This window comes from Erinaceus europaeus, chromosome 11 (genome assembly GCF_950295315.1).
Source record: "Erinaceus europaeus chromosome 11, mEriEur2.1, whole genome shotgun sequence".
Lineage (NCBI taxonomy): Eukaryota > Metazoa > Chordata > Mammalia > Eulipotyphla > Erinaceidae > Erinaceus > Erinaceus europaeus.
The window spans coordinates 114,729,593-114,752,968 of NC_080172.1; the positions used below are offsets into that span (position 1 = coordinate 114,729,593).

Here is a 23,376-nt window from a genome sequence, read left to right on the forward strand (position 1 = left end):
TCCGGTGGTGTTTTGATTGCACCTTTATATTTGAATGGTAGTCTTTCTGGGCAAAGTAGGCATGGCTGGCAAATACTGTCTTTTAAAACCTTGAATGTAGCTGTGGTTTCTTTTACTCTCTCTCTCTCCCCCCCCTCCCTCCCTCCCTCCCCCCACCCCACCCCCTCTCTGCTTTTCCACTTCTGTCCCTATTTAAAAAGAAAAAAGACCAACAGTTTGCCATTGTGTATTCAACTTGGCAGGAGGAAAAAACAAAACAAAAAACTCACATTAAAAGACAGTCTCTGTCAGATGCCACTTTGGCTGAATGAAGTAATAACATGATTTGAATCACCCGGTCTCCAAATATATTCCAAGCTCTGAGTTTGGTTTCTTCTTATATCATGTTATTCAATCTTCATAACACTGGCTTCCATTTCACCATTAAGGAAACAGACTCAGGGAAATTAAATCACCTGTGTAAGGGTCACAAAGCTTAAGAATAATTTTTTTATTCCCTTTTGTTGCCCTTGTTTTTTATTGTTGTAGTTATTATTGTTGTCATCGTTGTTGGGTAGGACAGAGAGAAATGGAGAGAAGAGAGGAAGACGGGGGGGGGGCAGAGAGAAAGACAGACACCTGCAGACCTGCTTCACCCCTGTGAAGCGACTCCCCTGTAGGTGGGGAGCCAGGGGCTTGAACCGGGATCTTTACGCTGGTCCTTGCGCTTTGCACCACCTGTGCTTAACCACTGCGCTACCGCCCGACTCTCACTGTGTGCTCTTAACCCAGAGTGATACCACCTGGCCCCTAGGGTTTGAATCTTGATCTATCTGACTTGCAGGCAGCCACAGGGCCCAGGGCTTCAGAAACCTTTGAGCAGAGAGAACAGCAAGCATGAAAGATCTCCTCAGTGTCCTTTGATCTCCTAAGACTGCATGTGCCCCTTGCCCTGGTCCACACCGGTTCTGTTCCCTGTGTGTCCTGAAGTCTGGCAGAGAACACCCTTCGTGGTACAGGTGATCCCAGACTCAGCTGAGACGCTGGTGCCTGGTCACACCGCCAATTCCTGGCAAGGTCACTTGGGGTGACTCAGTCCCTGGTGAATTGGTCCCTTCTGTCTTCACGTCTAGGCTGGAAATCACTGCAGACAGGCAGAGCCAGGCTTTGTAGTTCATTGTGGCGGGGTTCAGATCTTTGTTCGACTATGGAATCATTGGTGTCAGAAAAGGTTTCCCCTGCCTCCCCCAGCATCAAGTTTCTTCTTGCCTAAAGATAATAAAAGTGATGTGTTTACAGCCCTAAAGAGATTCCGTCAGGCCAGTGAGATGGAATCACAGCTACACAAAAAGGCATCTGCATCTTCAAGGCCCCAGGCCCAGCCTCCAGTCCCACCATAAGCCAGAGCTGAGCGAGCTCAGAGAGAGAGAGAGAGAGGACACAAGTCAGTCCGAGGTTCACAGGCAGATAACTTACAGGGAGATGAGTTTGGTCTCCTGGCCAGTTTTAAAATGACTAAGCTTGTGATCTCTGCCACTTACTCAGTAATTCTATTTTTGGAATTTATGAGTTAGGAAATAATCACTGAATTACACGAAAGTGTATATAAAAAGATGTTCAGGGAACTCAAGCCTTCCTTATAAGGGCAGAGGGAGGTGCTGCTGGCTCTGTGGTAGAGCACGTGACACATGAAAGCCAGCAAGCTTGCAGCCCAGGAAGTGGTGCGGTGACTAGAGCACTAGACTTGGAAGCATAAGGTCCTGGGTTTGATCCCGGGCCTTGCACATACTAGAATCATGCTCTGGTTCTCTCCCACTTGCCTTTCCTTACAAATAAATAAATCTTTGAAAACAACAAACAAGATATTATCAGTGTGTGTACGTACACACATACAGTCACACCTGTGTAAGAAAGATTACAGGTTAAGGAGCTAAGTATCAGTGAGATCTCACTTTGGTAATTCCACCTTAATCTCTTTCTGGTAGTCTGTGTTCTCTTGCTGTAAAGATTCTTTTGTTGAGGGGTTTATGGTTTGCGGTATGGCTATTGACAGTAGAGCACGACTTTTCATCTGCCTGTGAGAGGTGTCTGCAGAACTCTCCCACCCCCCACACAGGCCCTTCCCCGCCATCTCATACCAGGGCCCCAACGCCCTCTCTCTCTCTCTACCATCCCCCGATTCGCCAGAGTGGTTTGCTTTGATGCAGTAATCTCTCTTTCCTGCTGCCACTGTAAAATTATTTCTATACAAAGGAGACCTGTTCTGAAAACTAGAACCTTCTTAACAAGTCAGAACTTTTTTTTGATGATTCCCAAGTGGTTGAATCTCTGGTTTTGTTCTCTGTGTGTAGGAACACAGTGAAGAGATTGCTCTCTGTTCTTTGCCCAGTATTTCCTCGTGGCCCCCAAATCAGTAATACAGTGTATTTGTATCCCTTCTGAAATGCTGCCATCTCGTCCTGTAGAGAGCTGGGCAGATTGAGAATTCCGGTGGCGAACAACCACTAGCCGGTATCGTAGGGGAAAACCGTTTCCTTCTTCGAGGCCTAGCTTTCCGGCTCACACCAGACAGTTGCTGCTCACCGTCTCCTAAGCTGCCATGGCGTGAGAGAGACCTGACTGAGTTCCCTGTGCTTTGCAGGTGTGGGGATCGGCGTGGTCCATGCTGGCTACGAGCGACGCCTGGCTCACCACCTGGGGGCGCACAGCACGCCCTCCATCCTGGGGATCATCAACGGGAAGGTCTCCTTCTTCCACAATGCTGTCGTCCGCGAGAACCTGCGGCAGTTTGTAGAGAGTCTCCTTCCAGGAAACTTGGTGGAGAAAGTAAGTGTCCCGTGAGGAGAACCTCGTGGGGCCAGCCGGCTCCCCCTGAACTCTGTGGCCCTCTTGTATTTAATTTCAAACAGGACAAGATATACGAATTCTCAAAACAGAATAATCCAGGTGGTATTTGTCCGAGATTGAAAATTGAAACAGACTTTATGCAAAGAGACTCTCATGCCTGAGGTTCCAAAGTCCCAGGTTCAATCACCACCATAAGCCAGAGCCGATCGGTGCTCTGGTAAAAAAAAAAAAAAGAAAGAAAGAAAATTGGAACAAACTAGAGAGAATTTGAAGTGGAAAGAATTCATCCCAGTTATTTGCCCCCATGCGATTTTTTCCTATTATTTTTTGTATAGAGACAGAAACTGAGAGGGACTGGAGGTAGAGGAGAGACGCCACAGCCCCGATTCACCACTCATGAAGCTCCCCCACACCCCCGCAGGTAGGGACTGGGGTCTTGAACCCTGGTCTGTGCACTCAACCAGGTATCTGACTACCTGGCCCCACCCTTGTATAGATTTAAGCCAAAAGTGGCAAAATTTTTCTAAACAAACAAACAAAAAAATTAATCATAGTGTAGAATGAATAACATCCCTCCGTGAATTTATTCATCTGGAGATGATTTCTCGTATTTTTAGTTACATACTTAGTGATTTTTTTAAATCTGGTTTCATGAAAGCAGACATTACTTTAGAAACAATTCTTTACACATTTTAATGTTCTAGCATTTAGGTTAGGGAGCAAAGGAACTAAAACAGGATTCTGAGTTTGTTTTAGTTGTTAGTTGATTTTTTTAAAAAATATTTATTCTCTTTTGTTGTACTTGTTTCATCGTAATTATTGTTGTTATTGATGGCGTCATTGTTGGATAGGACAGAAATGGAGAGAGGAGGGGAAGACAGAGAGGGGGAGAGAAAGACAGACACCTGCAGACCTGCTTCACCGCCTGGGAAGCGACTCCCCTGCAGGTGGGGAGTCAGGGGCTTGAACTGGGATCCTTACGCCGGTCCTTGCGCTTTGCGCCATGTGCGCTTAACCCGCTGTGCTCCTGCCCGACTCCCTCTTAGTTTTAGTAAGTTCCTCTCACAGTATCATGGTGGGAGGGGGGCGCAGCAAGATAGCTCACTTGGCTAGCGTGCCTGCTTTTCCATGGGCACAACCCATGTTCCAGCCTGGCCCCCACTGCACCGCGGGGAGCTTCAGTGCTTTGGTGTCTTCTCTCTCCACCTCTGTCTGTCATTCTGTGTGAAGAAAGTGGACTTGGCGTGATAGAGCCCGTACCTGTGCTTTGCCTTATGTCCAGCCCAGGTTCTAACTCAACCCCCACAGCGCTGGAGAAAGCTTTAATTGGTGTGGTGCCTTACCCCCTCGCTGTCTAGCTGGAAAAGCAGTGAAGACCCAGCAGCCAGAGAGAGAGCCCGTGCGAGTAGGCGCAGAAGCAAGCAGCAGTATCTGTATCTGGGAGGGTGATCTAAAGATCATAGTCTAAAGGTCATAGTCTCTCCCGGCAGGATCATTGCTCACAAAGGAAATATTTGTTGAATTTAGCTTAGGAGAAATTGCCATAGAGCATTTTAGACTCCGAAAAATGACAATAGGCTTTTTTTTTTTTTGACTCCTTGGCTCTGGCTCATGGCAGTGCAGGGGGATTGAATCTGGGACATTGGAGCCTCAGGCATGAGTGTCTTTACATAACCATGATGCTTTCTACCCCCACCCAAACCTTTTTCTTTTCTTTCTTTTTTTCTTCTCTCTTTTTTTTTTTTTTACCAGAGCACTGCTCAGCTCTGGCTTATGGTGATGCAGGGGATTGAGCCTGTGACTTCAGAGTCTGGCATGAGAGTCTGTTTGCATAACCATTATGCTATCCACCCCTGCCCCCAAACCTTTCTTTATAAACTGTTTTATGCCAGACGCTGAAACATATATCAGATACACTTTTCAGAGAACAGGCAATCTGGTACATGACAATTTCTATTCAAGATATTTGCAAACCCAACCTCAGGGGCTGGGTTTGCCGGGGCTTCCTGGCACAAACGGCCTCTGCTTGACCTGGCCAGGTGAGATGAGATAAGGAAGGAAGGGACCCCAAGCAGTCAGAGATGTGCGAGCCCGAACCAGCCTGCCTGGATGGATGAGTGTACGGTGAGTGGGAGAGGATAAGGTCAGAGATGTCACTGGAACCCCAGCGTGAGGGGCTCTGAGGAACTTGAGGCTGGTCCTGCAGACGATGAACCAGTGGAGGGGTTGAGCAGAGGAGTGAAACGATCGGTTTGAGGTCTATATAGATCTTACAGAAGCAGAACAGAGGGAGGAACTTTTTTTTTCTAACTACTATGAAAAATTTCTAGATAAAATTTTTAATCTGTTCATGTTTCTGATCCTCTCGGAATTATTTTAAAGTATGAACAAACACAAAGTTCATCAAATGACCAGACAAAAATAAGTAGTTGTCTGCCTTTTTTTTTTTTAAATAAAATGATCTTTTACATATTGTTCTGCTTAATTACTTTCTGACTATGTTAGGATGCAGAGTTAAATGCTGCAACTAACATCCTCTTTTCAATTCAAGGTTACAAATAAAAATTACGTCAGGTTCCTGTCTGGCTGGCAGCAAGAGAATAAGCCCCATGTCCTTCTGTTTGACCAGATGCCTGCTGTCCCCCTGCTGTACAAGGTATTTCTGTGCTGGGAAATGCTTGCTTTCCTTTTGGTAGTAAGAACTTGCAGCCTAGTTGTCCGGTTTGTATGAAACTGTTTACCCCATGATAAATGTTTAAAGGCCAAACGCTTGCCTTAATCACCATTTACTGAGCACCTGCTGTTGTAGGTACTGGACTGGTGCTTTCCAGACATGTACGAGCATTTTTTAAATCTCTGTTTATTGGATAGAGACAGCCCGAAATCAAGAGGAGAGAGGGAGGTAGGAAGAGACACCTGCAGCCCTGCTTCCCTCGAAAAGCTCTCCCCCTTTAAGTGGGGACCAGGGCCTCAAACCGAGGTCCTTGCACACTCTGACAAGTGTGCTTAGCCAGGTGCACCACCACCTGGCCCCCATATAATAAATAGCATTTAATCTTGACAACAACCTAATAATAGAGATACTGTTATCTGTACTTTGTAGACCAGAATACTGAAACTCACAGTATGTGTTTAACCAAAATCTCCCTGCATAGCATGATAAGCACCTAGCTGTTCTGAAGCCTGTCTGACTCCACACCTGCCCTCTGAGTGTGAAACCTTGGGGTCTAGCTGCAGCACACCTCTGGCTGTCACTGTGGCATCATGGGACAAGAGTATATGCTACCGGGAGTCGGGCTGTAGCACAGCGGGTTAAGCGCACGTGGCGCAAAGCACAAGAACCGGCATCAGGATCCCGGTTCGAGCCCCCAGGTCCCCATTTGCAGGGAGGGTCGCTTCACAGGCGGTGAAGCAGGTCTGCAGGGATGAAGCAGGTCTGTAGGTGTCTATCTTTCTTTCCCCCTCTCTGGTTTCCCCTCCTCTCTCCATTTCTCTCTGTCTTATCCAACAACAGTGACATCAATAATAACTACAACAATAAAACAACAAGGGCAACAAAAGGGAATAAATAAATATTTTTTAAAATTCTAATTAAATTTTTTTTTTTAATTAAAAAAAAAGTATTATGCTACCTAAGCCTTGGCATGATCACTGCCTGGTGTCCTACCCAGTAGAGACTTCAGATTAAATTTTCTGGTCATTAGGAAAAAAAAAAAAAAAGGCATTTTGTGTAGCCTTGTCAGTACTGTTCTGAGCACGATCTCCAGAACATTCCCACAAGGCTCCAGCACCCCACACGTGGTCCTCCACCCGCCTATGTGAGACGCCAGATGATGCGGTCTCGTGGCCACCCACATAAGTTCTCCCTCATTCTTCTGCCGTGGCAGCTGACCGCTTTCGCACACAAAGATTATTTGTCATTCGGATACGTCCACGTCGGTCTACGGGGTGTGGAAGAGATGACGAGACAGTTCAATGTCAACGTCTACGCCCCCACGATTCTGATCTTCAAAGAACACGTAAACAAGCCTGCAGATGCCATCCAGGTATGTGAGAGACGCTCGTGCCAAGAGGGCTCTGGGGGGCTGGAGAGAGAGCTCACTGGGCAGGGTACACGCCTTGCCATGCGTGTGGCCCGGGTCTGAGCCGCCACACTACGTGGGAGGTGCCAGGGCACCTGAGGCAACTCTGAGGCGCCAGCATCTCTCCCCTGACTGTCTCCACCAGTGCATAGTGGTGGAGTGCACATGGCACAACGTGTAAAACATGTAAGGATCCAGGTTCAAGTCCCCAGTTCCCACCTGCAGGGGGGAAGCTTCATGAGTGGTGAGGCGGGGCTGCTGGTGTCTCTCTGTCTCTCTCCCTCTCGATCTCCCCCTTCCTCTCGACTTCTGGCTGTCTCTATCCAATACATAAAGATTTTTTGAAAATGTTTTTAAGATTTATGTTATTGCATATGAGAAGGTATTTTTCATGAGTTAGTGAGAGAGAGACAAACCAGGAAATCACTAACACCTGCAGTGCTGGGAATTGAACCAGGAACCTCAAGACATATTAGGTCCAATGCCTTGAGGTTGAACTGTCTCCCCAGTCTCATGTACACACACACTTTTTTTTTTTTGCCTCCAGGGTTATCACTGGAGCTTGGTACCTGCCCTACAAATCCACTGCTCCTGGAGGCCATTTTTCCCGTTTCTGTTGCCTTTGATGTTATTATTGTTATTGTTGTTATTGCTGTTATTATTTAATAGGACAGAGAGAAACAGAGAGGAGGGGAAGACAGAGAGGGAGAGCAAGAAAGACACCTGCTGACCTGCTTCACCATTTGTGAAGCGAGCCCCTGCTGGTGGAGAGCCAGGGGCTCGAACCTGTCCTTCTGCTTCGCGCCATGTGCACTTAACCCGGTGTGCTACCGCCCAGCCCCCTATTTTGATATTTTTAATGTTCTGGGTGCTCAAAGCACCTGCTTGAGTACAAAGGTTATCTGAAGGACAAATACCATGCGATTGCTTAACAAATGTGAGCCCAGAGAAGCACTTTTTTTTGACAGAATGTTGTTTTCACTTGAGAGAATGCTTGACAGACAACTGGGGTTAATTCAGGCTTGGGGGTATAACAGACATTTTCTCAAAATAGAAAAAAAGAAAAAAAAAAAAAAAGCATTTTAAGAGAAACAACTGGTGGTATTTGCTGCCAGAGTAAAAATTCAGGCTTTTAAGAAAATTAAAGCTAATAAAGAAAAATGCAGATCAGCTCATACGAGCTTGTTTCAGACTTCCTGACGAGAGTGGAATGAGTGTGATACAGTTTTTACATGTCGGCATTTGAGAGATCACTGAGCCAGTTGTTTCCAAGTGAACGTCTATTATAAACTCAAGCATGGGGAGTCGGGCGGTAGCGCAGTGGGTTAAGCCATGGCACAAAGTGCAGGGACCGGTGTAAAGATCCTGGTTCGAGCCCCCAGCTCCCCACCTGCAGTGGAGTCATTGCACAGGTGGTGAGGCAGGTCTTCAGGTGTCTTATCTTTCTCTCCCCTCTCTGTCTTCCCCTTTTCTCTGTTCTATCCAACAATGATGACATCAATAACGACAATAATAACTACAACAATAAAAAACAACAAGGGCAACAAAAGGGGGGGAAATCACCATTTTGAAGTTTGGGGACAGTCGCATAAAAGGCTGTTAAGATAAACAGCCCTTTTCCAACCAGAGGCTGGAAGTGTTTTTATGCGTGCGCCCGTGTGTGTGTGTGTGTGTGTGTGTGTGTGTGTGTGTGTGTGTGTGCGCGCGCGCGCGCATGCCCGTGTGTGTGCGTGTGCGTGTGCCCTTCACTTTATCTCCTGACATGGCCTCTACACTTCACAATGTTTATTTATTTATTTTAAGAAATTACCAGTTTATGGAAGCTCTGTACCAAACAGGTCTGGTGTTTTGGTCCCCCCCCCCATCTTATCTGTATTTCAGACTTGTGCAATATCTATTAATGGTGACCTATAATCAGTGATCTTTAATGTCACTATGGTAATCTGGGGACACTGTATTCCTTTCCCATATAAGATAGTGAGCTGAATCAGTAAAGGTGAGTATGATTATTGTTGTTGTTGTTGTTGTTATTATTACCACCACCAGGGATATGGCTCCCGGCAGCCTGCCTTTCTTTCTTTCCTTTCTTCTCTTTTCTTCCTTTCTGTTTTATTTCATAGGGCAAAGAGCAATTGAGAGGGGAGGGTAAAAGATAGACACCTGCAGGCCTGCTTCATCACTCATGAGGCCCTCCCTCCCCCCGCGCAGTTGGGGAGCAGGGTCTCAAACCTGTGTCCTTGTACATGTTGACATGTGCACTCAACCGATGGCACCACTGCCCAGACCCTCTCAGGTCAACTCCTGTGTATTTTTCTAATCATGCTTTGTCGATTTCATCGGCTCTTCCAAATAACTGTTTCTGGCCTTTTTAATTCTTCTTATATATTGGTACTTGTTTTCCTTACACTGACCTTTATTTTTACTATACTTAGGGAAATCTATAAGGGTGACCAGAGGAAGGCTTAGAGAGAGAGACTTGGAAATGGCAAGAAACTGGTCAGGAGACTCCTCAGAGGACAGGCCTAGAAAAGGAGACATATTAGGGGGCCAGGCAGTGGCGCATCTGATTAAGGGCTCACATTACAGTGTGCAAGGACCCAGGTTCAAGCCCCTGGTCCCCACCTGTAGGGGGAAAAAAATAAAGACATTTCCTGGCTTACATTTTATATTGGTGTCTACATTACTGTGGACAGATCATCTCTGTAAATTTCAGTCCTTTGAAATCTATCAGTGTTAGTCACAAGATGGCCGTCATTTGCTTCTGTCGTTGGCTTCTGTGCCTACTGGGCATTGTCACTTTGGAGTTGCTCTACTACATTTTTCTGCAAGTCTCGAATAGAAGTGAATTTGGTTAAAAGTCAAAACGATTGACTTCTCCTTCATGGCATTAGGGAATTAATTAAGCAAGGACCATGTGTGCCCATTGTATCACTGAGCCGCCTTCCTGGGCCAGTCTGTGTAAAATAATGTGCTTGGGTAGCTGGGCGGTAGAGCAGCAGGTTAAGCACACGTGGCATGAAACACAAGGACCGTAGTAAAGATCGTGGTTCGAGCCCCCGGCTCCCCACCTGCAGGGGAGTCGCTTCACAGGCGGGGAAGCAGGTCTGCAGGTGTCTGTCTTTCTCTCCCCCTCTCTGTCTTCCCTTCCTCTCTCCATTTCTCTCTGTCCTATCCAACAACAACAACATCAACAATAACAGCAACAACAATAACTACAACAACAACAAGGGCAACAAAAGGGAAAATAAATATAAAAAATACTGTCTTTGATGGTACTGTACATGATAAAAAGAGTTTCACATGAAAGAGACAGGCGGAGTATCTCTCCTGGGGGTCGAACCAGGATCCTTAAGTATGTGAGCCCAGTGCTCTACAAGTTGAACTGTGTCATTTTTACCAGAGTGCTACTCAGCTCTAGCTTATGGCATGTGGAGAATTGAACCTGGGACCCTAGACCTTCAAGCATTAGGGTCTATTTGCACAACCATTGCGCTGTCGCCCCCACCCCAAGTTGAACTATTTCCTTGACTGGCCCGATATATATATTTTTCCCCATTATTGGGGGGTTAATGTATTACGTAGCCAACAGTAAATACAATAGTTTGTACATGTATAACATTTCTCAGTTTTCCACACAACAGTACAACCCCCACTAGGGCCTCTGCCATCCTTTTCAGACCTGGACTCTCCCTCCCCACACCCACCCCAGAGTCTTTGACTCTAGTGCAGGACACCAACTCCAGTTCAGGTTCTGCTTAGTGTTTTCCATTCTGATCTTGTTGTTCAACTTCTGCCTGAGAGTGAGATCATCCCATATTCCTCCTTCTGTTCCTGACTTACTTCACGTAACATGGTTTCGTCAGGCTCCATCCAAGGGGAGGCCTGTTATCTTTTTTTTTTTTAATCTTTTTAAAAATTGTGTATATATATATATTTGTTTTATTTTCCCTTTTGTTGCCCTTATTTTTTAGTGTTGTTGTAGTTATTATTGATGTCATCGTTGTTGGATAGGACGGAGAGAAATGGAGAGAGGAAGGGAAGACGGGGAGAGAAAGACAGACACCTGCAGACCTGCTTCACTCCCCTGCAGGTGGGGAGCCAGGGGCTCGAACTGCGATCTTTACGCCGGTCCTTGCACTTTGTGCGCTTAACCCGCTGCGCTACCGCCCGACTCCTGAGGCCTGATATCTTTGATCCTACATTCTTAGCAGGGGGAGAGAGCCGCCAGCATCTTTCACCATTTATGAAGCTTCACCTTTGCTTCCATAATGCTTCCACGTGGGATCAGAAACGAGCCCAACCCCCCACACACACACACACACTCTCACACACTCACACACAGACTCACACACATACACTCACACACACACAGACACAGACTCACACACACACAGACTCACACACATACACTCACACACACACAGACTCACACATACACAGACTCACACACACACACACACAGACTCACAGACACACACTCACACAGACACACACTCACACACACAGACACACACACAGACACACACACACACAGACACACACACAGAGACACTCACAGACACAGACACACAGACACACACACACAGACACAGACTCACACACACACAGACTCACACACTCACACACACACACACAGACTCACACATACACAGACTCACACACATACACTCACACACACTCACACAGACTCACACACACAGACACACACTCACACAGACACACACTCACACAGACAGACACACTCACACACACAGACACTCACAGTCACAGACACACACACACACAGACACACACAGACACACACAGACACTCACATACACACACACACAGACACACACACACAGATACTCACAGTCACAGACACACACACACACAGACACACACAGACACATACACACACTCACTCACACACACACACAAACATACACACACACACACACACACACAGTAAGGTTTGTCCCTCACTCCTGCTCAGCTGTCTCCTGACTCCCAAGGTGATCGGCCTTTTAGACCTCCATGAAGCAGCAGGCAAAAGCTCCCCGGCTGGATGAGCATTTGTTTGACTTTCTCTGGATGAGCGTTTGTTTGACCCGAAAGAACCGCTTTGTCGCCGTCAGCCCTGCTTGTTGAAGTAAATCCCACCTGTTTGCTCCAGCAGGTCTGTGTGACCTGCTCGTGTAACCACAGCCAGGCCATTCTCATCCAGCTTGTGAGGAAAGCTCACTTTGAGTAAGGAGACTGAGCAGAAACATCAAGTGTTTCTTTTTTGTTTCTCCAGGCCCGAGGTATGAAGAAGCAGGTCATCGATGACTTCATTGCCCAGAACAAGTATCTCTTGGCAGCCAGGCTCACCAACCAGAAGCTGTTTCATGAACTCTGCCCTGTCAAGCGCTCTCACCGGCAAAGGAAGTAAGGGCTCGAGGCTCCTGCCTGCTTGTCGTCATGAGGGGGGGACCATTTCACATGTCACTCCAGAACAGTTACACATCTACCTAGGGCAGTCAGAGTTTCTTTTTTTTTTTTTTTTTTAAATATTTATGTATTCCCTTTTGTTGCCCTTGTTGTTTTATTATTGTAGTTATTGTTGTCGTTGTTGTATAGGACAGAGAGAAATGGAGAGAGGAGGGGAAGACAGAGGGGGAGAGAAAGACAGACACCTGCAGACCTGCTTCACCGCCTGTGAAGCGACTCCCCTGCAGGTGGGGAGCCGGGGGCTCGAACCGGGATCCTTACACCGGCCCTTGCACTTTGCACCATGTGCGCTTAACTCATCGCACTACTGCCCGACTCCCTAACTTTTTTTATAATCTTAATTTATTGGCTAGAGACAGCCAGAATCAAGAGGGAATGGGGATGAGAGAGAGGGAGAAAGACAGAGACTCCTGCAGCCCTGCTTCACCACTCGTGAAGCCTCCCCCCACAGGTGGAGACCAGGGCCTTGAACCAGGGTCCTTGTGCGCTGTAATGTGTGCGCTCAACAGGCTGTGCCACCACGTGGGCCCTCAGAATTTTTCTTTATATAACAGATAAAGATTAGCCACTGTGATAGTGGGATGTACTAGTCTGGAATGTCTTTTTTATTTTAAAAAATTATCTTTATTATTTTAAATATATATTTTTAATTTTTTAACTTGATTTTCCCCCTTTTGTTGCCCTTGTTGTTTTACTGTTGTTGTAATTCTTATAATTATTGTTATTGATGTCGTCATTGTTGAATAGGACAGAGAGAAATGGAGAGAGGAGGGGAAGACACAGAGGGAGAAAGAAAGACAGACACCTGCAGACCTGCTTCACCGCCTGTGAAGCGACTCCCCTGCAGATGGGGAGCCGGGGGCTCAAACTGGGATCCTTACTCCGGTCCTTGCGCTTTGCGCCACCTGCGCTTAACCCGCTGCTCTACCACCCAGCCCCCTAATTATCTTTATTTTTACTTGATATAGACAGCCAGAAATTGAGAGGAAGGGGGAGATAGAGAGCAAGAGAGACCCCTGCAGCCCTGCTTTACCACTTGTGATGCTTTCTCCCTGCAGGTGGGGACCAGGGACTTGAACCTGGGTCCTTGCACATTGCAGCATGTGCTCTCAACCAGGTGCACCATCACCCAGCCCCCCAGTCCAGAATGTTTTTTTGTTTTTTTGTGTTTAAATTTTTTATTTATAAAAAGGAAACATTGACAAAACCATAGGATAAGAGGGTATAGCTTCACACAATTCCCACCATCAGAACTCCGCATCCCATCCCCTCCCCTGATAGCTTTCCTATTTTTTATCCCTCTGGGAGTATGGACCCAGGGTCATTATGGGGTGCAGAAGGTGGGAGGTCTGGCTTCTGTGATTGCTTCCCTGCTGAACATGTACACTGACAGGTCGATCCACATTCCCAGCCTGTCTCTCTCTTTCCCTAGTGGGGAAGGGCTCTGGGGAAGTGGAGCTCCAAGGCACATTGGTGGGGTCGTGTTTCAGGGAAATCTGGTCGCGTCCTGCTAGCATCTGGAACCTGGTGGCAGAAAAGAGAGTTAACATACAAAGCCAAACAAATTGTTGAACAATCATGGACCTAAAGGCTGGAATAGTGCAGATGAAGTGTTGGGGGTCCTCCATTTTGTAGATAGGTAGTATATTTTCATTATATTTCAAAGGGCCTGTAGCTATACTAATGTTGGTTGTTTGTTTATTTGTTTTCCCTGAGCCTGAAATCTGATATGCAAGTGAATCCAAATTAATTGTCTGGGGAGATGATGTCACTGCTGGGAAAAGGACCAGAAAGCTGGATCAGGGAAGAGAGTAGCTCCCTAATATGGGAAAGGGGTGTAAATATTGTTGACTATAAACCCCACCGATTTAATGTGATCTGGGGCCCATAATTAGCTTAGGAGCCTTTATGACCTCTACATCCCTCTTGATCTGTGCTCACAAGTCTAGAATGTTTTTTTATATATATATTTTTTTTAATATTTATTTTATTTATTTATTCCCTTTTGTTGCCCTTGTTGTTTTATTGTTGTAGTTATTATTGTTGTCGTTGTTGGATAGGACAGAGAGAATTGGAGAGAGGAGGGGAAGACAGAGAGGGGGAGAGAAAGACAGACACCTGCAGACCTGCTTCACCGCCTGTGAAGCGACTCCCCTGCAGGTGGGGAGCCGGGGTTCGAACCGGGATCCTTATGCCGGTCCTTGTGCTTTGCGCCACCTGCGCTTAACCCCCTGCGCTACAGCCCGACTCCCAAGTCTAGAATGTTTTAAGACTTAACCTACTGGGCATAAGACCGGCAGTCTCCCTACTGTGTACCCCTTTACTCCCACCTGAGGAACGAGGAAGCTTCAGCTAGGCGTCGTGCAGAGAGCAGGTCACTTCAAGTATGGGCCATGAGAGGGTTTCTGTTCTTACTACTACTTCATGTGGGGTCAGTCTGTAGAGTCTTGAAGAAGAACCAGGATGTGAACTAAGCCAGAGACAGGGAATGGGCAGCCAGTGAAATCACTTGGTCCAGCCTGGTAAGGCAGCTGCAGCTGGGACTAGAAATTCAGTCAATCTTGGAGCTTGGTTCACAGGAGCACTGAGTGCTCACACTTCAGTCGATCATGTCGTGCAGCCCGCAGATACCCTGTGACGTTACAGATTTCCAAATGGCCCTTGGCAGAAAAGGCTTCCCACCCCAGCACTGAGCAGTGAGAAAGTGTAGGACCCAGAGGCAGAGTCAAAATGACTAAGTGAAGGGCTGGTGCTTTACCATGCAGCACCGTCCAGGATGGAGCCCTGACGCTCGTGGCGGGGGGAGGACACCAGAGAAGGTTCTGGTGGGGTGGGGCCTCTCCCACTATTGGTGTGCGATGCATGCTCGTAGCTGTGTCCCTGTCTCAGTGAAGAGAGTGGCCCTGAACAGTGAGATCACGCGTGCGTGAAGCTCCAGCTCCACGAAGTAACAATTAATAGTAGCATTTGAAAGTGGGAAGACTGAGGCATGCGTATTCAACAAAGTAAGTCAAGGTTTGATATACAGAGGAAATTACTTCAGTGCAACATACCAGCTGCTCTGAATTTAGGGCTTTTCCTCTGAGAAAGGTATCCAGATGTTGACGGAAAACATATTATTTGGAAACTTAACCAAAGTATTCTCTCTTTTTTTTTAATATTTACTTATTTACTCCCTTTTGTTGCCCTAGTTGTTTTATTGTTGTAGTTATTGTTGTTGTTACTGATGTCATCATTGTTAAATAGGACAGAGAGAAATGGAGAGAGGAGGGGAAGACAGAGAGGAGGAGAGAAAGACAGACACCTGCAGACCTGCTTCACCGCCTGTGAAGTGACTCCCCTGCAGGTGGGGAGCCAGGGGCTCGAACTGGGATCCTTAGGCCGGTCCTTGTGCTTTACACCACCTGCGCTTAACCTGCTGCACTACCACCCGCCTCCCAAAAGTATTCTTTAAAATAAGAAATTCTGGGGGCTGGGGAAATAGACTAGTTATTCAAAAAATTAAAAAAACACCTGTAATGCTTGACTCACCATTGGTCTCAAGTTCAGTCCCCAGCACCACCATAAGCCAGAGCTGAGCAGAACTTTGGTTAAAAAAAAAACAAAAAACTGTTTTGGGGGTTTGGTGGCTGGATGGTGGTTTACCTGACTGAGCACACACATCGCCATGCTTAAGGACCCAGGTTCAAGCCCCTGGTCCTCACCTGAAGGGAAGAAGCTTCACAAGTGGTGAAGCAGGGCTAAAGATATCACTCATATTTCTTCTCCTTCTCCCCTTCCCCTCTTAGTTTCTTTCTGTCCTATCAAATAAATAAATACTAAAAAAAAAAAAAAAAATTGGGAGGAGATAGCATAATTGTTACACAAAAAGACTTTGATGCCTGAAACTCCGAAGTCCCAGGTTCAATCCCCCAGCCCACCATAAGCCCAGAGCTGAGTAGTGCTCTGGTCTCTCTCTCTCTCTGTATCTCTTTCATTGAAAATAAACTATATTTAAAACTACGAAGAGCAAAATAGGGAGCAAGGAGATACCCAGCAGTAGTGCGCAGGATTGGCATTTGAGTGCGACCACCAGTATCCAGCACTGAGCAGTGCTTTGGGTGAAAAATAAAGTAAGGGAAGCCTGTGGTCCAGGAGGTGGTACAGCTAATGAAGCATTAGACTCAAGCATGAGGTCCTGAGTTCAGTCCTCGGCAGCACATGTACCAGAGTGATGTCTGGTTCTTTCTCTCCTCCTATCTTTCTCAATAAATAAATGAAAGCTTTAAAAAATATATTCCAGATTCCTCAATAGGCCAAGGAATAATCTTTTATTAGTAGTATATTTTTGTCTATTATTGGATAGAGACAGAGAAATGAGAAGAGAGGAGGAGGAGAGAGAGAGAGACACCTGCAGCCCTGCTTCACCACTCGTGAAGCTTCCACCCTTACAGGTGGGACTTGAACCTGGGTCCTTGAACTGTAATGTGTGTGCTTAACCAGGTGCGCCACCGCCTGGCCCCCAGCATCAGGAATGATCTTGAAGGATTGTTTTACACCATCTTCAAAAAAATACACTCAGTCCATCCAGTCTCACTTTCTCCCTCGGTGACCCTAGAGTAAGCCGCCACCACCACCCTCTCTCGCTGAGACAGCATGTTTTTTAGTTTTTTTTTTTTTTTAAGTTTTGGCCATTTATTTACTATTTATTATTATTATCATTTCATTGGACAGAAACAGTGAGGGGGAGGGAGATAGATTGGGAGACACCTGTGGCTGCTTCATTGCTTGTGAGACTTCATGACCGAAGGTGGGGACTGAATGCTTACGACGACGGAGTTGAACCCGGGGCCATGTGCACGGTGTTCTCTGCGTGGCAGCCTTCTCGCCTCTTTGCTGGCACTTTTGTCCTGTGCCTCCCAGGAGCTCTCCCTACACAGTAACCAGTGAGCTCTGTAAAGCCGCTCCCCATCGCTCCGCCTGGAATTCTCAGGCCCCACATCTGCTGCGTTCAGATCTCCTTCAGCAGTCCCCTTCATGTGACATTCCCTTGGCTACCCTGTCTGCTGGGCCCTGACTTGCCGGGCTAGCGTGGGGGTGCCTCTTCCCGGGCGCCTCTTCTCTCTGGGTTGGAGAGAACTCGACCAGAGCCAGCCTGGGCTGCTACTCACTCAGTGACGCAGGGAGATGACTCAGGAACCAAGCTCGTGGTGGCGAGGCAATGCAATATCTTTACTGATCAGGGAGCCAAGACTTTTAAAGGGCAGACCCAGAAGTGGCAAGTCGGAAACGGAAATGGCTAGGAAAGGGGTGGAGAAAGGAAAAAGAGGCTGGAAAGGTAGGAACTTCCTTAGCAGCTGCTGCAAGGGTTTTAACTGGTGGGATTAATAATACCCTGCAGGCAGGGAGGGTCTGGAGGTAGAAAGAAGATAGATCAAAGGAATGGTATGGGTGGGGATCTTTCAGGCAAAACAATGATTATGTAGCTAGGCCATAGTATCAGGAATGCAGGGTGCTTTGTGAGGCTCCTCACAATTACCCGACATCTCCCCCTTTCTTTTTATCTAATGGCCATAATCTCAGGAATGCAGTCCGTACTTGTCTTACCTGTTTGTTATCTAACTTTCCCCCTGCCCCCTGGAGTCAAATCCAGGCAACATCCTTGTCTTGACTACTGTGTAGTAAGTGCTCAGAAACTACTTGGAAAGGAATGATTAGCTCAACCTTGAGCTAGAGCCAAACTAAATAAGCTGAGTGAGCCCGTCAGAACGAGGCCTAGTGGCTCCTGGCCTGAGGTGGATCTGACCATCCTGTGAGGTCTTTCTGCATCCAAGACTAGGTGTCTTGCGTGAAAAATAACTGCTCAGTGTGAAATTTGGTTTGGGGAAGGAGTCACCTGTCTGGGAAAGGTCCTTCATGGCGTGAAGGTCTCTCCTCAGAGACTTCCCACACAGCTCTCACTGGCAAAAGTAGCTTTCTTCCAGTCGAGGAAGAGCACTCTGCTGCTGCTCCAGTTACTTCAGTCACGCTGTCGCCTGGGCCAAAGTCACAACTTGCTTTGCTGCTGTGCAGGTACTGTGTGATTCTGCTGACTGCCGAGGCGACCAACTTCAATAAGCCCTTTGAGGCCTTCCTGGCCTTTGCCCTGGCAAACACACAAGACACAGTGAGGTTCGTGCACGTGTACAGCAACCGGCAGCAGGAGTTCGCCAACACCTTACTACCGGGCGGTGACACGTTCCGAGGAAAATCGGCGGTGAGTCAAGGACCCTCCTGCCCCACCCCAGTCCCTTTGCAACTCCTCCCTACCCCCCTCCTCTTGGACTTCTCAAGACAGATCCAGAAAAAGTCCAAAATCTCTGAATTCCACTTCAAAAGCCTGTTTTTGTTTGTTTGTTGTTTGTTTTTTCTATTTTGCCTCCAGGGTTATCACTGGGGTTCGGTGCCTGCACTATGAATCCACTGCTCCTGGTGGCCGCCCCCCCCCCTGTTGTTGTTAACTGTTGTTGTGAGATAGGACAGAGAGAAATGGAGAGAGGGGGAGAGAAAGACAGACACCTGCAGACCTGCTTCACCACCTGTGAAGCGACTCCCCTGCAGGTGGGGAGCCGGGGACTCGAACCGAGATCCTTTAGCCAGTCCTTGCGTTTTGCACCACATGCGCTTAACCTGCTGCGCCACCGCCGGACTCCCAAAAGCCTGTTCTTAAAGCCTGTTTTTACCCCAGGGACCTCACAGCCTAGACTTCCAGCCCTGCACCGTCACTGTAAGCCTCTTCCCCTGAATGAAGGTTCGGGACCACGTGTCCATTCTGCAAGTCCTCTTTGCCCCTGGCAGTTCTAATCTCATTGTTCATTTTGAGACTCTTCTAATAGGCTGGCAATCATGTGCTTTTAATTTCTTTTTCTTTACTTCAGCCTCTTACTCTTCATTGCAGTTGATCTCCCTTTCTTGTTCCTCCTTTGTTACTCTCCGCAGAAACACTAAATTCCTCTTTTCGTCGCTTTGGTAATCATGGAAAAGCTCTCTAAAAAACCCCAAAGACTGGGGCCAGGCAGAGGTGCACTGGTTAAGTGCTCACATTACAGTGCGCAAGGACCCGGGTGCAAGCCCCTGGTCTCCATCTGCAGGGAGAAAGCTTCACCAGTGGTGAAGCAGGGCTGCAGAAGTCTCTGTCTCTTTCACTCTTTCTCTCCTTCCCCTCTTAATTTCTCTCTGTCTCTGTCCAATAATATATAAATAAATATACTTTAAAAAAAAAAAAAAACAGAGACTTTCTTTCTTTTTTCTTTTTCAACCAGAGCACTGCTCAGCTCTGGCCTATGGTGGTGCACGGATTGAACCTGGGACTTTGGAGTCTCAGGCATGAGAGTCCGTTTGCATAGTTATTATGCTATCTACCCCTGATCAAGACTTTTTATATATATAAAAACTACTGTTAGAGGTTATATTACAGTGTCTTAAAAACGAAAGAACTTCAGGGCCGGGTGGTGGCGCACCTGGTTGAGCACACGTGTTACAATGTGCAAGGACCGGGTTCAAACCCCCAGTCCCCACCTGCAGGGGCAAAGCTTTGTGAGTGGTGAAGCAGGGATGCAGGTGTCTCTCTGTCTCTCTCCCTCTCTGTCATTCCCTTCCCTTTCGATTTCTGGCTGTCTCTATCCTATAAATAAATAAAGAAAATTAAAAAAAGAAAAAAGAAAGAACTTCCAAGTTTCAACTGAGGCTTTTGAAAATCACCAGAAGAATGCTTGCTTTTGTCAAAAAAAAAAAATTGAAATCTCTTGCACATTTTATCCTCATGCATATTTGTATTTACGCTTAGTGCTGAGTCGCCAGATCCTTCTTTCCCCCTCTGTCCCGACTAACGTCACCCTGGAGCAATTTGCCATTCTCTTGAGACTCCTAATGCTTCCTCTCTCTGTTCTGTTCAGGTTTCCATCTTAGAAAGGCGCAACACGGCAGGAAGAGTGGTTTATAAAACACTGGGAGAGCCCTGGACGGGGAGTGAGAGCGATAAATTCATCCTTCTGGGCTACCTGGACCAGCTCCGGAAAGACCCAGCTCTCCTGTCATCAGAGGCAGTGCTCCCCGACCTGACGGATGAGCTTGCCCCTGTAAGTGTGCAGCCCTCCCCGAGCGGCTTCTGAGCTCTGGGGTCCTGGGCACTTCTCCCTCGGTGCTCCAGCTTGGTCCTGATGATCTGCCGTGTCCTCTCCCAATAGATGTTCCTCCTCCGGTGGCTCTATTCTGCTTCTGACTATATCTCAGACTGCTGGGGTAGCATATTTCACAACGACTGGTAAGGATACTGCCACACTAATTCATCTTCCTCTGTTGCCATGTCTGGAAAGAGCTCCAAGAAATACCACTGTTTTGCTTTAAAAGAAAAAAAGTTCATATGGGGGGAGATTGCATCATGGTTATACAAAGGGACTCTCATGCCTGAGGCTCCAAAGTCTCAGGTTCAGTCCCCCTGCACCACCATAAGCCAAGAGCTGAGCAGCGCTCTGCTAAAATAACATAGCATAAATTGTTACTGCCTCTTACTAGTCCCTTCTCCAGAATTTATGAAACACAGCCTACTATACTGAGACACAGAAACAACTAGTACAAGCTATCTGTGAATTAAAACGTTGAGGAGAAGGGCCAAGTGGCGGCGCACCTGCTTGAGCGCCCTTGTTACTGTGTGCAGGGACCCGGGTTCGAGCCCCCAGTCCCCACCTGCAGGGGGAAAGCTTTGCAAGTGGTGAAGCAGGGCTGCAGGTGTCTCTCTGTCTCTCTCCCTTTCAGTCACCCCCTCCTTGTGGATTTCTGACGGTCTCTAGCCAATAAATAAAGATGATTAAAAACTTAAAAAAATAAAATAAAACTTTGAGGAGACAGTCTCTGCTCTCCCCATCACTACACCAGGAAAATCTATCCATATGATAGGAGAAAGTGTTTAATGCTGTGAAAGCATTTTTTGTTCTTCTTTGAGTGTGTGTGTCCGTCTCTTGTGTGTCCGTTTAGAGGAACAGAGAAAGAGACCACAGGACGGACCGCACACATGACCCTCATTCTGTCCTCAAGCGGCTTCTGTGCCAAGTAGCAGCAGCCTCTGCAACGCTCCGCAGGCCCGGTTAAGGCGGGCTCACCCCAGCCCTGCCGGTGTGGGTGTCCTGGTGTCAGCCACGCACCTCATCTGACCGATGCTGACACGCGTGGTGTTGCACCCACAGCGATAGGAGCACAGTGCTTACATTTTCTTGTGCCTGCTCCCTTTAAGTCACGTCCTAACTCAGCGTGTCTTCAGTTTGGCAGGGGCCAGCCTAGAACCTGGGTCATGCACATGCACATGGCAAAGCAGCACGCTGGCCGAGTGAGCTGTAGAAAACAAAGCCAGAGTGGGGAGCGGGCGGGCGGCGGCACAGTGTTCGTACAGAAAGACCTTGATGCTGAAGGTGTTGAGACCGAAGGTTTAGTTGGGGACACACACACACAGTATCTCTCTCTCTCTCTCTCTTTCTCTCTCTCTCTCTCTCTTTCTCTTTCTCTACCATAAGCCAAACTGAGCAGTGCTCTGGTTTTAAAAAAAAAAGGGGGGGGCGGGTGGTGGCGCACCTGGTTGAGCACACATATTACAGTGTTCAGGGACCGGGGTTCGAGCCCTTGGTCCCCACCTGCAGGGGGGGAAGCTTTTTTTTTTATTTCTTTATTGGGGAATTAATGTTTTACATTCAACAGTAAATACAATAGTTTGTACATGCATAACATTCCCCAGTTTCCCATTTAACAATACAACCCCCACTAGGTCCTCTGTCATCCTTCTTGGACCTGGATTCCCCAGAGGCTTTTACTTGGGTGCGATACGAGGGGAGAAGCTTTGTGAGTGGTGGAGCAGGGCTGCGGGTGTCTCTCTCGTCTCTTTCCCTCTTCCTCCCCCTTCCTCTCGATTTCTGACTGTCTCTATCCAATAATTAAATACAGAATTATGTATATATTATATATTATATTTTAATTATAAAAAAAAATCTTGGTGATGCCATAATAATTGAAGAAGAAAGGAAAGGAAAGGAAAGGAAAGAGAAAAAGAAAATTCTCAGGTAAAGAGTCGCTGCCTGACAGAGGCAGTCTAGCGCTGACCGAGTCCCGCTGGCTGTTTCAGGCGGGAGATGATGCCGCTTCTGTCACTGGTCTTCTCTGCTCTCTTCATCCTCTTTGGCACCGTCATTGTCCAGGCTTTCAGGTGAGCACCTCCGTGGCTTCTCGGTGTAGTTCCTTTTCTTTCTTTCTTTCCTTTTTTTTTTTTTTTTTTGCCTTCAAGGTACTCCCTGGGGCTCGGTGCCTACGCTATGAATCCAGTGCTCCTGGAGGCCGTTTCTCCCATTTTGTTGCCCTTGTTGTAGTTGTTACTGTTGTCATAGCTGTTGTCTGTTGTTGGATGGGACAGAGAGAAATGGAGAGAGGAGGGGGAAGCCAGAGAGGAGGAGAGAAAGACAGACCCCTGCAGATCTGCTTCACCGCCTGTGAAGCGACTCCCCTGCAGGTGGGGAGCCGGGGGGGGGGCTCGAACCGGGATCCTTAAACCGGCCCTTGCGCTTTGCACTTAACCCGCTGCGCTGCCGCCCAGCCCCCTCGGTGCAGCTTCTGAAGACTGAGCCTCAGATTTTCAGAGTTGCTGGCACTCTTTTTCCTTATAAAACTCTTTTTCCCTCACTTCAGTGACTCGAACGACGAACGGGAGTCAACTCTTCCTGAGAAAGAAGAGGCCCATGAGAAGGCAGGAAAGACTGAGCCGAGCTTCACCAAAGAAAGCAGCAGGTGACTCAGCAAACAGACCCCAGATGCGGCCCCCACAGCACGCAGCCTGGTGCTAGAACAGCCCTGTCGCGGGGCGTACACACCCGGCTTTGGCTCGGATCTGCTGCACGAGGTGGACCCAGAAGAAAGTCACTGCCGGCCCGCGTGTGCAGGCACCTTTGCGGCATCTAAGTGCAGGGCCTGCCTCTCTTCTGTTCAGTGCACCCCATTTCCC

The 23,376-nt window shown here is 47.5% G+C and overlaps 1 protein-coding gene across 3 annotated transcripts in view; it reads left to right on the forward strand.

Annotated features, from left to right (window-relative positions):
* Window positions 1-23,376, forward strand: part of DNAJC16 (DnaJ heat shock protein family (Hsp40) member C16) — a 49,088-nt gene that overhangs the window by 18,745 nt on the left and 6,967 nt on the right. For all 3 annotated transcript variants that reach the window (XM_060202326.1, XM_060202324.1, XM_060202325.1), the window contains 9 exons: window positions 2,621-2,805; window positions 5,378-5,482; window positions 6,714-6,872; window positions 12,187-12,317; window positions 18,432-18,615; window positions 20,294-20,476; window positions 20,585-20,661; window positions 22,507-22,587; window positions 23,064-23,162. In XM_060202326.1, the coding sequence (XP_060058309.1) occupies window positions 5,456-5,482; window positions 6,714-6,872; window positions 12,187-12,317; window positions 18,432-18,615; window positions 20,294-20,476; window positions 20,585-20,661; window positions 22,507-22,587; window positions 23,064-23,162 (941 nt within the window). In that variant the 5' untranslated portion in view covers window positions 2,621-2,805; window positions 5,378-5,455. The remainder of the gene's footprint in view (window positions 1-2,620; window positions 2,806-5,377; window positions 5,483-6,713; window positions 6,873-12,186; window positions 12,318-18,431; window positions 18,616-20,293; window positions 20,477-20,584; window positions 20,662-22,506; window positions 22,588-23,063; window positions 23,163-23,376) is intronic.